This window comes from Monodon monoceros, unplaced genomic scaffold (assembly GCF_005190385.1).
Source record: "Monodon monoceros isolate NGI ecotype Baffin Bay Population unplaced genomic scaffold, NGI_Narwhal_1 Super_Scaffold_16, whole genome shotgun sequence".
NCBI classification, from domain to species: domain Eukaryota; kingdom Metazoa; phylum Chordata; class Mammalia; order Artiodactyla; family Monodontidae; genus Monodon; species Monodon monoceros.
Window position 1 is genome coordinate 78697058 of NW_021703772.1, and position 16331 is coordinate 78713388.

The following is a 16331-nucleotide window of genomic DNA, read 5'->3' on the forward strand; positions in this document are numbered from 1 at the left end:
GAGGACCAAAATGTTCTGAATCAAATATATTAGATCACTTCTTTGAATTTAGCCTGAAGCCTTTTCCCATGCATTTTTATTCTGCATCAAAAAAAGGTGAATATCTTTCATACCTCTGGATAATATAAAAATGAGCAAAACAAATACTATATCACTTGATCTTATTCTCAATTGCCTGTTGTCCCAACATAATTATTAATAGTGCTTTTACTCTTAAAAGTGTCCTAATTTGGATAATAAATTATATGACCCCTTTATGTGTAGCACATACTCTTTTATATTTACATTTCCTCCATTCCTCAGTCTTCAGATTAATTGATGCTCAGGAATAATTTGGATTTTTGCATTTGCTGTTAGATTAAATACCGAGAAAATTTCAACAAAGAGAAGGGCAAGACACCAAAATACAATCCAAAAGACAGCCAGCTCTTCAAAATCATGAAAGATGCTAATAATCTCACAAGTGAGGTATGTGTTTGTTTAACTGTGGTAAAATATATAATGTGAAATTTGCCATTTTAACTATTTTTAAATATGTAATTCGGTGGCATTAATTACATTCACAATGTTGTCCAACTACCACTATTATTTCCAAAACTCTTTCATCACCCCAAACACAAACTCCGTAACTATTAAGCAATAACTCTCCATTTCCCCCTCCCACCAATCCCTGGTAACCTCTAATCTACTTTCTGTCCCTATGAATTTGCCTATTAGAGAATTCATGTAAGTGGGGTCATACAGTATTTGTCCCTTTTTTTGTCTGGCTCACTTCATTTAGCATAATGTTTTCAAGGTTCATCCCTGCTGTAGCATGTGTCAGAACTTCTTTCTTTCTTATGGTTGAATAATAGTCCATTGTATGTTTACATCACACTGTGTTTATCCCTTTGTCGATGGACACTTGAATTGTTTCCACTTTCTGGCTATTGTGAATGAGGTATGGTTTTTCACCGCCATCCCCAGAACTTGTTTCAGGATGGGACATCTTATTATGGTTTCCATTAATACCATTTTCCATTTCCTATTTATGTGATTTCCTTTTTTCCTTTACTGTTGTACAGGTTAAGTATAAGGCTGACTTGAAGAAACTTCACAAACCTGTGACTGACATGAAGGAATCTTTGATAATGAATCATGTCTTGAATACAAGCCAACTCGCCAGTTCTGTAAGCTCAATCATTTGCTCCAGAAACAGCTTGTTTCACCCATTTTCAACTAAATTCCTTCTCTGAGGTCACTTGCATCTCCTTCTCTGCTACTGGGGCACTACATTTATTAGAAAGCTCTCCTGTTCTCTGAGTGCATTCTTCCAAATTACAACATTAATCTACCAGTTCTCCACTGACTCTAACACCTCTCAGAATATAAAAATGCTTCTATTTTGGGGCTATTTAAATTTTTTTTCAAGTAACCACTCCCTTTCCCCCTTCTAAAAACATAGACTTACCATTTGGAATAGTTTCTTTCACGTTTAACTTTGCACCTTAAAACCTACTTTGAATAAGCCATATAACCTAAGTGTTTACATCCTTGTATTAACTGACAATACTGAATGTGGATCTTCATCCTTTTAAAACATTTTCTTAAACCCCCTATGTAGTGTTTGCTAATTTTAATTTGGTCTTGGTGCTGTTGCTGTGTAAATATCTAATGTAAAGAGGAAAAATAGGAATGCTGAGCAGCTTTGCCATCAATGTGCCTTTTTTTGCCACCTTCCCCTCAGTACCAGTACAAGAAAAACTATGAGAAGAGTAAAGGCCACTACCACACAATACCCGACAATCTGGAGCAGCTTCATCTAAAAGAGGCCACAGAATTACAGAGTGTAGTAAGTTGACCAAGACTGACTTTTTTCCCGCACATTCTACAATGTAAAAAATTTTGATGTATTCCACCCCTACCCCCCAAGGATGGTAGTTATAGCTGTAGTAACCATTGCTTGAGAAAATACCCAAAGATATTAGGGGCTTTGAATTTAGCAACATGTTGAAACAAATGTTTGTTATGAATGAGAGCAGTGTGAACATACGTTGGAGAAACAGTGCATAGACATGCAATATGTGTTATTCAGGGTACTGACAGGGACTGATAGCATAAAGATTACATCACAAGGGAGAAAGACCCCTTAGAAAATATTACTAAGGATGATAGGGAGTCTTTGGAGCAGAGGAGTGATATGCTCAGGTCACCACTGAAGTGGTCTCTGGGTGTGGAAGAAACTGCAAAATTTGTAAAATAATTAAGATTCTCAGAGGAAAGAACTTAGAGAAGGAGCTTGCTGTCACATGACCTTCTATATCACAAATTCAACACTATTTAGGTCCCCCATTGGGCATTAACCAAGAGGTCTAAATTACTAGAAATGCTCTCCTGTCATCTGTAAAGCAGCCCATGATCCCGGGCCTCTATTTTATTTTATTTTATTTATTTATTTATTTTTGAAAATGTGTTTATTTAAAAATACCTACATCATCCCTTTCATTTATTTATTTTTTTTACTTTTTATTTATTTTTAACATCTTTATTGGAGTATAATTGCTTTACAATGGTGTCAGTTTCTGCTTTATAACAGAGTGAGTCAGCTATACATATACGTATGTCCCCATATCTCTTCCCTCTTGTGTCTCCCTCCCTCCCACCCTCCCTATCCCACCCCTCTAGGTGGTCACAAAGCACCGAGCTGATCTCCCTCTGCTATGCGGCTGCTTCCCACTAGCTATCTATTTTATGTTTGGTAGTGTATATATGTCCATGCCACTCTCTCACTTTGTCACAGCTTACCCTTCCCCCTCCCTGTATCCTCAAGTCCATTCTCTAGTAGGTCTGCATCTTTATTCCCGTCCTGCCCCTAGGTTCTTCTGACCATATTTTTTTCTTTTCTTTTTTTTTAGATTCCATATATATGTGTTAGCATATGGTGTTTGTTTTTCTCTTTCTGACTTACTTCACTCTGTATGACAGTCTCTAGGTCCATCCACCTCACTACAAATAACTCAGTTTTGTTCCTTTCTATGGCTGAGTAATATTCCATTGTATATATTTGCCACATCTTCTTTATCCATTCATCTGTTGACCGGACCTCTATTTTAATGTGTTGTCACAAGCAAGAGAGCTGAGATTGGGCTTTGCTATCAAGATGCTGTGTGACACAGACTTCTGTCTCTATGTCTTTCAATGTCTCCTGTGTAAATTAGGAATATCTATAGGCTCCCCCCTATTCCTGGTCACATGTGATGAGGATAAGGAGATTGTATTTGTAAAATAGCCTTGGGGGTCTTTTTGAGAATGACAGGTTTGTTAGTAAGTCAGTCAACAACTAGTCAACTGGATTTAATTTTTTGGACGCGCAGGCTCAGCGGCCATGGCTCACAGGCCCAGCCGCTCCACGGCATGTGGGATCTTCCCAGACCGGGGCACGAACCCATGTCCCCTGCATCGGCAGGCAGACTCTCAACCACTGCACCACCAGGGAAGCCCTGGATTTCATTTTTATACCAATCTATATTGGCAGCACTGAATATGTGACCAGTCATGACCTCAATTGAGTTTTTGATATATAATTAAAGCTGTATGCATTATCTATTAAATCAAGACCCCAGGTCCCTCATAAAAGTTCTTATGAAAGAAAAACTGGAGATTTTTATCAGAAATATTGGCTGAGGCTCTGGCTAAAATGTTCACATCTACACACATCAAATCTTGGCCAACCTTATCTATGGGCGGCTTCCCCAGGCACTTTCTTGCCTCACAGCTTCTCTTAGCTGATTCTTCTGCAGTGATTCCTTTGTCTCCTTGAATTGAACACAAATCCTGACCATGCCTTGCAGACAGTAATGATGTTCTCCCACCAGGCCAAAACAAAAAGCTACTGGATCTGAATCACAACAGGAAACTGTTTTGAGTGGCAATGAGATACCACCCACTGGACATAATGTATCAATTAAAAATACTATTGCTAAACTGGTGTCTGTCTACAGATTGGCCAGAGAAGACATATCTCATAAAGCTTTTCATAACTAGGTGAAATACAAAGAAAAGTATGAAAAGGAACGAGGAAAGCCCATGTTGGACTTTGAAACACCAACATACATCACTGCCAAAGAGTCTCAGCAGATGCAGAGTGGGGTAAGTCCTGCACAAACCCACCACACAGCAAATATACCATCAAGCTGATGAAAACAAGCTCTACCCGCAGAAGTATCCAGCCTGTTGTTATCCCAAAGTTGTGAATGATGGGACTCTAAATTATGATGACTAAAATCTTTTCCATCTCACAAATCCTGTGGCTCCATTATAAAAAGAAATGATCTGAATAGTAAACATTTACCATATACGTTTTATTTCAACTATCCTTTTCATAGAATTAGAACATAGAAAACTGTTCCTAACACTGAAACAATTTATTTTGAACATAACATAAATTTTTCTTTGAATGAAAAGTTCTCTCTGTGCAGACCTACTGTTGGCTTTGAATTGCTCTTCTCTTAATAGGAAGCCTCCAGTCCCCAAAAGGAAGACTTTTTTCTTTTAATCAGGATTTTTATCAAAATATCAAGTCAACATGACATATTTCCTATTTTAGAAATGTAAGCAGAGGCATCTAAAATAGTTCTTTTAATTTTTAAGCAATAGTAGAGAAGAATGGATCTTATTTTGAATCTTAGAAAGTCTGTTTTCATTGGGAAACAGGCTTATTTTGGATTTCTTTTTGCCTCCCCTCCATGGGCATATCTCCAACCATAAAGATAAATGGTTTTTAATAAAAGTAACATTTTGGGGAGCTTCCTGGTGTGTAGAATGCCAAATAATGAAAAATTTTGAAGGGTTTCAAACAATTGCTGACTCTGGGTAAAGCATCTATGGGAGTTCCTTGTACTATTCTTGATACTCTTCTATAAATGTAAAATTCTGTCAAAATTAAAAATGACAAAAATCAAGTTCCAACATCTCTTCCAAGCCTCCCAGTAAAACAGCCTCATCCAGGGATTGGAGAGGAGATGGGGGAGGTCATGGCCCTCCCTCTCAACAGTGAGCAAAGCCTGAGAACTTGTCTGTGCTACATTATTCACCTTATCTGTTCAGTGACTTAATAGTCATGATTATGAAAAAGGCCAAATTTGCATTTGGTGCCCTCAGGTTTCCTTCCTCTGGGGTGTTTTTGGTTTTTTTCCCCCTTGAGTCACTTCTAATTCAGAAGTAAAATCTTTTGTTGCCTTCAGAAAAATGTCATCAGGAGAGATGACAGTGGATTGAGAGTCTTGGTGGCATATCCATCCTTCCACTTTCAAAGGGCCAGCCCCCATCACAGCGGCAGACAGACGAATGAGAGGCCACCAAAGTTTCTCAGCCTCTGAGTTTCCTTGGGCCATTTGCTCTACACAGAGTATTTCCAGAACAATCAGGCATATTTCAAATGTGTGACCATTAGCAGAACTAAGATCAAGTTAAGAGGCCATACATAGAAGGAAAATGGAATTATTTTCTTCCTAGGATTGAGAAAGAAATTGTAATAAACATTCTTAACTTGTCTTTCCTTCCTACTCACTTTAGAAAGAATATAAGAAAGATTATGAAGAGTCCATTAAAGGCAGAAACCTGATTGGCCTGGAGGTCACGCCAGCTTTATTACATGTCAAATATGCAACCAAAATAGCCAGCGAGGTAGTGCCTACTTGGTCTTTTCTTTCCCTCCTGATCCAAATAATTGCACTAATGACACTCATCAACGTGTTCCTTCTACCATTTTCACTACCACCTAACTTTTCAGGTTTCAAGTTGGGTTCACATGTGTTTGGTACTACCCCCTAATCTACTACCCATGTTAATTCTTCTAATTTTTTAATTGAATACCTTATTAAATGTGCTTACCTCAGCCTTCTATCAATTTCTAGTTTCTTATTTGACATTGAATATTAACTGATGAAGCTTATACCCTGCCTTTATTCATATCTTTATTTACTAAACTGTAGCTCTTTAAAATTAGAAGGATTTTTTGTTTTGTTTTGGCTCTTCACCAAAGAGGAATAATCCAGGCTTTCTTGTCAGCATTGTTGCTTGTATTTTGTGCCATAGAAAGAATACAGAAAAGATCTAGAGGAAGGCATCCGTGGGAAGGGTCTCAGTGAAATGGAAGATACGCCCGACATGCTAAGAGCAAAGAACGCCACTCAGATCCTCAATGAGGTGGGCACACAGCCAACTGCATGCACAGAATCAACCCAGCATCTCCTCCTTCTTAGCCAAGTTGCATAAAAAACCAGAAAGCAATAAAAAGAGAGCTTTTGTATTTCAGATTCCATATTCAACATGATTATTAACCATTAAATAAAATATCTCGATTTTGGATGTGTTGATATTACAACAGTCTGTTTCTGTAGTGGCTATTGTAACCTGTTATTTATCTAATATTATTTGATTTAACCTTGATACATTTGTTGTGCCCATTTAAATAAAGGGAGCACACTGGAGTGGTGGGCACCTAAGTATAATCCTTTACATACCAAACCAGATTTAAAATGTGCTTTTATACTTTAATTTTCTAAGTAGAGAATGCTAAAAAGCGTTCCAAAGGAGGCCTGGCATGAGTAGAATAGTTTCCTAAAGTGGTCTGCTGTTGTCACCACTCCATCCTGCCACAGGGAAAGGTGAAGGTGACATCAGCAACTGAAGTGGCATGTTATGTGGATCTGTATTCACTCTGCACATTTATTACCTAGTCATGAGTTAAGTAACTTTTTTTTTTTTTTTTAATGCTACTATAGAAAGAATATAAGAGAGACCTGGAGCTGGAAGTCAAAGGAAGAGGCCTGAATGCCATGGCCAATGAAACTCCCGACTTCCTCAGAGCCAGGAATGCTACAGATATTGCCAGTCAGGTCAGTGTTACTGTTCCATGTCAGTCTTTCAACAAAAAAAGTAGCTGTGATTACAAGGACACAGTGTTGTCCTTCTGTTGTCTTACTTGTTGATCAATTACAGTTAAACACATATAGTGGCATCCCTAAATATCCACATGGTGGAATGCATTCTGATGAAAGGATCAGGGGCCCTTTGCCAGGGCTGCTTTCATCTGTCCTTCTCCTACTGTCTGTTGATTATCTCTCTCCTTCTGCTTTCCCATACCCTACCCAACACCACCCTGCCCCCGCCCCCAACTAGATAGTAAGCCTTTCAACAGCTAGGACTCAACCTTTCTTTCTGAATCTCACTCTTTAGCATAAAGCTATAGACACAATAGGGAAAAAATGTTGGCTAGCAAATGAATGAATCCTTTTGGATAAGAAATATTAATCACTTCTTAGTCAAACTAAGCCAACAGATGTGCACATTGTAAACATTTACCCAACTATTGGATGTCCTTTTGCAGGTTAAGTATAAGCAATCAGCAGAAATGGAAAAAGCCAATTTTACTTCTGTGGTTGATACTCCGGAGATCATTCACGCCCAACAAGTCAAGAACCTTTCAAGCCAGGTAAGGACATTCATCAGAACATCGGTTATTGACCCCAATCATGAAGAACAAGTCTTTCCATTAATACCAAAGAAGATTCTTTCAAATCACAGTTTTTCCCAGTGAAAAAGAAGGGGTTCGTCTATGATGCAAGTTTGAGTTAGAGTTGAGGTTTCCGTATCAGAATTAAAATAAAGGAGGGAATTTTAAGGTACTGAAGAACTCTTACATGGTACCACCCATAATTTTTTTTAATTTATTTTTCCAGTTTTATTGAGACAAAATTGACATATATGACTGTATAAGTTTAAAGTGTACAGTGTAATGGTTTGGCTTATATTTACTGTGAAATGATTGCTTCCATAAGTTTAGATAGCATCCATCATCTCATAGAGATACAGTAAAGAGAGAAAGCAAAACAAAAAGACAAAAATTTTGCCCTGTGATGTGAACTCTCAGGATTTACTCTCTTAACACCTTTCACATGTAACATAGAGCTGTGCTAGAGCTGCATTCACTGTAGTCGTCGTCATGCTGTACATGACATCCTTAGTACTTATGTATCTTATAACTGGAAGTTTGTCACTTTTGACCACCTTTCTCCAGTTCCACCTCACCCTCATGAGTCTCCCGCCTCTGGTAACCACAAATCTGATCACCTTTTCTAGGCACTTGTTTTGATTTTAGATTCCACAAATAGGTGACATCATACAGTGTTTGTCTTTCTCTGTCTGACTTATCTCACTTAATGTAATGCCCTCAAGGTCCACCCATGTTGTCGCAAATGGCAGGATTTTCTCAGTTTTTATTCCATTGTACATATATACCACAACTTTTTTTTTTTTTTTTTTTTGCGGTACGCGGGCCTCTCACTGTTGTGGCCTCTCCCATTGTGGAGCACAGTTCTCTGGACGCACAGGCTCAGCGGCCATGGCTCACGGGCCCAGCCGCTCCGCGGCATGTGGGATCTTCCCGGACCAGGGCACGAACCCGTGTCCCCTGCATCGGCAGGCGGACTCTCAACCACTGTGCTACCAGGGAAGCCCCTACCACAACTTTTTTATCCATCATCTGTTGATAGACGCTTAGGTTGTTTCCATGTCTTGGCTATTGTAAATAATGCTGCTATGAACATGAAAGTGAGGGTATTTCAAATTAATGTTTTCGAATCCTTTGGATATATTCCTAGAAGTGGAATTTCTGGATCGTATGGTAGTTCTGTTTTTAATTTTTTGTGGATCCTCTATACTGTTTTCCATAGTGTCAAAACCAGTTTACAATCCCACCAGCAGTGCACTATTCTCCACATCCTCACCAGCATTTGTTATCTCTTGTCTTTTCGATGATGGCCATTCTAACAGGCATGAGTTACCACCCGTAATTAAAGAATCAGTCTCATAATGTGGATGTAAAATTTGTGTGCAAATCTGGAAGAAACAAAGTAGACCTCCCACATTTGGATTATCAATTTTTTTTTAATAAGATTGAGATTATGTCATCAACGCTAACCACACAATCTAACCCTGATTCCTCTTATGATGGGTAACTCTCCATCTTCCTACAAATAGAGAGATAAAGAAAAGTAAGATGTCCTTCATACACCAGGATGTACCCTCATTTGTTTTAATCTTCACTGCTGATCAGGAATCTGCAATTTACTTGAGTAGCCCCAAATTAGAATGTTTGCTTGTCTCCCTATCAGTGAGTTCTGAAGCAGTAGTTGCCTGGCCTGACTATACTTCGTAAACACCTGGGAATGTAGATTTCCTGGTCCCACCCTGGGAGCTCTGGCCAGGAGCCTGGACCACACCTGCTCACAGCTCAGCAAAAATATCCTTGTCACCAACCAAGGCCTGGCATTCAGGAGGCCTTGCTGATGGCTCTTAACCCTCCTGCTTTTCTCTCCACCTGCCTGTTGAATAATCTGGCTCCATCCAGTTCACTGTAGACATCCCCAAGTCCCTGCCAGGAACCTCAGGGGCTGTCAACTTCCCTTGTGTGGACCAGTCCACAGGGGCCTCCCTCTGCCAGCTTTGCCATGACAATGGGTCCTATTAAATGCCTGGGCTCAGTTCTCCTGGAAAGAAAAGGCGTGGCACTCACTGACCCAGAGGGCTCTGTTTTATAACTCCCTAACATCCTTAAATAGTCAAAAAAATATAAAGGACTTCCCCTCTGCTGAGCAGGAAGGGCTATTTTAGGTCCCATTGGCCCATATCCCTGTGTTATTCCCTATCCTTATTTCTTGGAATCTATTTCCAGAAAAAGTACAAGGAAGATGCAGAGAAGTGCATGTCATATTATGAGACCGTTTTGGACACCCCAGAGATGCAGAGGATCCGGGAGAACCAAAAGAATTTCAGCCTTGTGAGTTTTTATTGAATCTAAGACACAGCTCACTGGTACCTGGGATGAGACAGGGCAAGAAGGATGCCTCTGGGCACACATGCTTGCATATCTACCTGCAGCAGCCCTCCACACCTACCGCGGTATGCGGGCCTCTCACTGCTGTGGCCTCCCCCGTTGCGGAGCACAGGCTCCGGACGCACAGGCTCAGTGGCCATGGCTTATGGGCCCAGCCGCTCTGCAGCATGTGGGATCTTCCCGGACCGGGGCACGAACCCGTGTCCCCTGCATCGGCAGGCGGACCCTCAACCACTGCGCCACCAGGGAAGCCCTATATATATATTTTTTTTAAAACTAGTTTTAGGGCTTTAAAAATTTAGTTTCTTCACAAAATTCTTATTAAAGAAATTCCCGTTGGCTATGTGACTATGATTATTGTAGCGTAGAAATTTTTTTTTAAATATAAGATTTTAACTTCCTTTACACAATATAGGACAATACAATATATAAAACAATGTTGAAATCTTACCAAGATGTTTGCTCTTTTTTCATAGCTTCAATACCAGTGTGACCTTAAAAACAGTAAAGGAAAAATTACAGTTGTTCAAGACACGCCAGAAATACTGCGTGTTAAAGAAAATCAAAAGAATTTCAGCTCGGTATATTTACTATTTATTTTCCATTTAATGCTAACCTAATAATATCAGGCTCCTCTTTGAAAATATACTAGCCGTATGTTGATTCAGACAATTAACATCTAACCTCCTCAGTTAATGCTAGCAGTTGTTAAAATTCCCCATACTTTGCTCTAAAATCATCACCCCAGAGACCATTTGAAATAACAACTTAAATCTGCTAACAAAGGAGCTTTTTTCTTTTTAACTTTTTAAATCCCAGAGCAGTAACGTGTTGTCTTGCTCCAGAAGATGGATTTCTTTCTGACACTGTGATTTATTATCCTTGCCCAAAATAACTGACTTTGTATTTCTTTAATGGATTTTGTGTTTCACATGGGAGGGTTTTTTAACCAACATTTTCTGGTTTTTCTCATCATGTATTAATACAGTATGATAATCTTAAAAGAAATTTCAAGATCTGGAAATTTAGATGTGTGTGTTGTGTACATGGTTTGAGTTATTGATGCTGATGCAGAAGACAGTCCAGATACTCCAGCACTTGCCTAAGAACATTCTGTAGTGTCTTCTGTTTTCACAGAAGCCAAGTTTCCTAGTCTTTCTCCAGGAATTGCTGGGTTTTCCTTTCTTCTGTGTAACACTGTCCTGATTCTGAATGCCCAGGTTTTATATAAAGAAGATGTCTCACCAGGAACGGCGATTGGAAAGACACCCGAGATGATGAGAGTGAAGCAAACCCAGGACCATATTAGCTCGGTAAAGACAGCCACTGGGGACTTCCAAAATTTTCTGCTCGCCTTTGAAGATTTACACTGATGTCTGAGCTGCACTCATGACTTTTGTCACCAGAAGCAGCTTAAGTTGCTAAAATAAGGGTCATCTCATAATGCAGTGCCGAGGCAGTTTTCATGAGGGCTGGTTAGATGTAAAAAATGGAGAGGCCTGTGTCAAAGCAAACGAGGGCTGGACAGTAGTTTAAGCAGTTAAAACAACAACAAAAAGATTTTTATTCAGGACAATTGCGATATAGGGGAAAAGAGATCTCGGTATAGAGCTGAGCTCAGTTCTAAATACAACAAGGGAAAGGAGGGATTTATGGGGGCGGGGATGGTTGGACAGGGATGGGGGGATGGGGAGGTCGGGTGTGGAGAAAGGATCAGTGGATGGAAAATTACTCAGAAGAAACATCGCGGGTAAATGGGGGATTCTGCCTAAACCGACCTACCAGGATTTTTGCTGGAGGCAGGTCAAGGTGATCAGACTTCTCCTGGGGGATTGGGGGCAGAGGGCGTTATGGAATTTGATCAGATATCAAGGATGATGAGACATCCAGGGTGGGGGATTTTGGCTAAACTGACTTAGCAGGTTTCTGGCTAAAATTGGGAGGTGCAGAGATGGTCTAGGAAGTCCGAAGCTCAAGGCCTAGTTGGGAAGAAAGTTCAGAGGAGCCTGACTCAAGTTTGGTCAAGAAGAGACTCATTGTCACCTGTAAGAAAGTAGCAGTTGTGAGAGTCAGAGACTGGCTCTTCCTGGTGTGTATATGTGAGTGTGTCCATCCTGGGCCAATGAACTGTGGCTGTAAGACATGGGAGACCCCAGGGAAGAGAAGGGGCTTCAGTCTAAGTGTGGACCCCACCCCAAAGAGACCAGAGAGAGCCCAAATGTCCGTGTCCTTGGCACGGACCCAGTATCAGCATGTGGCCCCCTTCCCCCTAAGCATAGGTTTTGTGCTGTTTAAACTGCGACTTCGCACGTCGCGGGGCTACTCATCAAACGCATGCACACGTTCCCACTTTTACACCCGCAGGTGAAGTATAAGGAGGCGGTTGGACAAGGAACCCCCATCCCAGACCTGCCTGAAGTGAAGCGCGTCAAGGAGACACAGAAGCACATCAGCTCGGTAACGCGCCTCCGGCCCCTCCCCCGTACTCAGCCCTCCCCCCGCCGGTTGGCTTGTCTCACCCCGTCTCCCTTTTGCTGGGCTTCCCAAGCCCGGAGATGGCGCGAATCCTCCCTGCCCTGTGAGGGGCAGTGCGGTTTGCAAAAGCAGAAGAGGAAACTCTGTCTTTACGTAATCAAGGAGCACAAGGCACTAGGCTTCGTGATTGCTCATCATACCTGCAGTTTCTAAAATAAAATGTGCCGACTGTAGTAATAAGTTTATTGGGATGATCTCAAGGTAGTTAACCAAAAGCATATACATATAAACATAAAAGTAATAGAAAAGAAATATGTATACATGCATGGATGTATATACACACCTCAGGGCATTCTCCACGGTCCAGAAGACCCTAGGCAGCCTAGCGACGTCTCCGCGGCCACCTCCCCTCCCTTGCCTTGTATCCTCTGCTCTCTCCTTGTAAATACAGCGCGTGTTCAAGGCGCTGGCTGTCATCTACCCACAAGGGTATATTATACCTTAACCCTGTTCTCTAACAGGAATCGCTGGCACCTGTGCGCAGTGTGTGTTTTGGGGGAGGTGGGATTCTCCCACACCTGAAATATCAGGTTTAGTACACATTTCTCCCGACCTTCTGTCCAGCTAGCCCCGTCTCCGCCCACCCACCCCCGTCCCCCCTCCCCCAGCGAGCCGCCCTTCCATCCGTAAGCAGTTTCTAAGCAATTGCCGGCTACTAGCAAAAGATTGTGTGAAGTTTGGGAAATAGTTGATGGCCCATAAAAGGTGAGGATCTTGGTTTCAGAGATCCGCCTGGCCCCTGGAGGCCTGAACTCTCATTTAATTTCCATTAGAAGACAGTTGCTATTTCTCTTGCAAGTCGTTTGTATTATTTAGACCTCATTCCCTTCGCATTCCCTGCATATACTCTGGCTCCCAGTGGTACAGACTGCATTTAGAATTACATGTCCACTAATCCAGGAAAACCAGCCCGCATCTCCTTTGCTGCTTCTGATTGCAACTTCTTGCCTTTCTCTGATTTTGTTTTGTTCTGTGGTCCACGATCTGTTCCGTTGCCTTGCCTAGTAAAGAAATACAACTTTGTACCAAGATGGTAGATATTTAAAGATCCCGAAAAGTTTCCTAGCAAAGAAATCAACACTAGTTTGTCAGTGATTTTAGGAATTAATCTGTGACACAAACCCCTAGGATTTCTGTGTTGCTCCCCAGCCTGTGCTCTAGTGCAACATAGAATCCATCCATTTAAAAAGAATTCATTCCTTCCTTTAGGCTGAAAATTCTTAACATTGGGAGGGAGGGAGGAATGGAAGAAGCTAAGAGGCTCTGGAAGTTCCTTACTTGTTTCATTAACATTTACAGTCCTTTGACACTACCCAGAATAGGGACTCTTCCCTGTTCAAAAACACTAATTGGCAAGATCCAGCAATCATCAGTAAAAATTTCAGAGAAAAATGCTCTTCCTGGAAAAATAAACTGTTTAAGTCTCCTTGCATTAAGGGTACGTGCAGTCTAAAGGCCAGCTAGGAATTTTCAGAAGAAAATACAAAACAAACAGAAAATTCTCAACAACTGTGAAGGAACAGAGGATCACATGATTAGAAAAATCTAAGCCAAGCCATCTATTGAAGTACAAATCTATTGTGGACCCATTATATTCAAGGGACTAATACTAGATGTTATGAAATGGTTAGACTTTTTTCATTGTTAAATTCATTAGCACTATTTAATGCATTTAAGGAATGTACTAAATGTTGACTACAGAAAATGCATAATTTAGTACAGTCTTCAAGGTAGTAAAATTACTACTTTTGAAGAGAGAACATAGATGTTTGTGGCATTTCCTTCCTTATTCCCTGAGTGTCATGTTTGAAGGCTAGATTGCTTTTATGAGTTTCCACCAAATAGCCCACATATAGCTGTAATCCAAAGGATTCGTGGTCATTTTACTTTTTTAGATGTTCTAATTATCTTCTACAGGTTTTGTACAAAGAAAACTTGGGAACAGGCATTCCAACCCCTGTCACTCCAGAGATTGAGAGAGTCAAACGCAATCAAGAGAACTTTAGCTCGGTATTTACAAATATATCAAATAAGATACTTGATTTCCCATTAAAAAAATTACCGGAATAACCCATCATCCTTTTTTAAAAAGCAACATCTTAACACCAATTTTGTGTGTGTCCGTGTGTGTATGTGTGTTCCACCTGACCAAGACCATCTGGACTTAAACAAAATGACTCAATTTTCTGATGGTATTTTAACACTTTTGGCGACTGACAAGTGTGAGCACTTAGATCTGAAGTACTGTAAATAGAATTAACATAAGATTCCTCACCATTCATAACTCAACCTTTTCTGTGGTACCTTTTCATGCCCAGAATTAGCATTGTAGAGTTTATCCTTAAAATGTGAAGTAAAAAATAAAAGCATTATCCTTACTAAATATTACTCACTAAAAAACCCCCTCCTCACACCCACCCCCTGCCCCCCATCTTCTCTCTTCCTTAATCTTTGTGTTTGTTTTGAATGTCTTTTGGGTACTTTCTTGTATCTCACAGGTTTTGTACAAAGAAAATCTGGGGAAAGGAACCCCAACCCCTGTCACTCCAGAGATGGAGAGAGTCAAACGCAATCAAGAGAACTTTAGCTCGGTATTTCTTAGGGGCCAAAAAATAAAATCCCTTATTTTTTATTTAAAATAATATTTTTAACACATTACCAATATATAATTTTCCTGTAAAAATACTAAATTCATATAATGAAAATAATGATACCAAATATTACCTCAGTTTTCAACCCAAATCTAATTTAGTATTTTAGTTCTGCTGTGAAATTTTAACTGTTTTTCCTAAAACGTAGCTATTGATCACATTCCTTAAAAACCTGTAATACTTAGTGTTTCCTTCCTCAAATTCCCCTTGAATAACAGTAGGTGTTTCTAACCGGTGTGGCGCAAGTCAAAAGTAAAATCTAACATGCCTCCGAAAGGATAATGTTAGCTAGAATTTTATGTGTATTTATTGTGGCTCTGTTTGATGTATTTTGTTTGCAGCTCTTCTTAAAAGAATGTGATTCTTGAACATTTTCATTCCAAAGACAACGTAGCAATTCAGAGTAACTCAGAAATACAGAATTTACTTGGCTCAGCTATTTTTGGTATATCACGAGAGAGATAAATGAGCTTTCCTTGGAATAGTTTCAGGATCATTGAAAGCTAATATTTATTTAGCTTTTAATACTTATTTTGTTCCCCCAACCCCCCCCCCTTTTTTTGGTTCACTAATTTAGAGTTACCAACAACTCATGAGGCATGTAAATTTCAGTTAACTTGAGTTGTCTCTGATAAGGCCGAGTCCTTGTCTTTGAGAGAAGGCTTATATAAGTGACTGACTCCTCCTGCAGCCTGGCAGCTCGGTCGCTATGAATGCCTCTTACTGACAGACCTCATACTGTATGTGATGAAACGGCCAAAGGTGATCTGTACTTGTTCTATTTCTTAAAGTTATTTAGGCCAATTTATGTCATTATGAAAACAAACAAGCAAAAATACTTTTAGAACCTATTTTAAAAGCTAAGTCTTCCTAAACAATGGGTCCAGGCTGATTTGATTGTTGATTTTGTGCACACAGATTCTGTACAAAGAGAACTTGAGCAAGGGGACTCCCCTCCCAGTCACTCCCGAGATGGAGCGGGTCAAGCACAACCAGGAGAACTTTAGCTCGGTACTTGGGAGAAAGCTCTTTTAACTCGCATTAAAAAAAAATGATAATACCGTTGTATAAAACAAAACTTCTGTTAGTCCCTTTAAAATAATCAGTTTAACACATTTTTCTAAAAAAAAAAACTCATCAACTAAATTTTTCTGTTTTCCAGATCTTTTACTCACCATTTGATTCTAACATTTTATACTTCCTATAATAGTCCCTTAAAATGTTTCATTGATTCTTTTCCTTCCCTTTTCACGTTTTATGGGACTTTT

General features: G+C 40.0%; 1 protein-coding gene across 1 annotated transcript in view; it reads left to right on the forward strand.

Annotated features, from left to right (window-relative positions):
• NEB (nebulin) overlaps positions 1-16331 on the forward strand; it is a 253510-nt gene that overhangs the window by 224670 nt on the left and 12509 nt on the right. Inside the window, exons 130-144 of the mRNA XM_029224606.1 lie at positions 358-468; positions 1065-1169; positions 1727-1831; positions 4024-4128; positions 5554-5664; positions 6076-6186; positions 6765-6878; positions 7370-7474; positions 9716-9820; positions 10354-10458; positions 11098-11190; positions 12242-12334; positions 14330-14422; positions 14911-15003; positions 15982-16074. Coding sequence (XP_029080439.1) covers positions 358-468; positions 1065-1169; positions 1727-1831; positions 4024-4128; positions 5554-5664; positions 6076-6186; positions 6765-6878; positions 7370-7474; positions 9716-9820; positions 10354-10458; positions 11098-11190; positions 12242-12334; positions 14330-14422; positions 14911-15003; positions 15982-16074 — 1542 coding nt within the window. The remainder of the gene's footprint in view (positions 1-357; positions 469-1064; positions 1170-1726; positions 1832-4023; positions 4129-5553; positions 5665-6075; positions 6187-6764; positions 6879-7369; positions 7475-9715; positions 9821-10353; positions 10459-11097; positions 11191-12241; positions 12335-14329; positions 14423-14910; positions 15004-15981; positions 16075-16331) is intronic.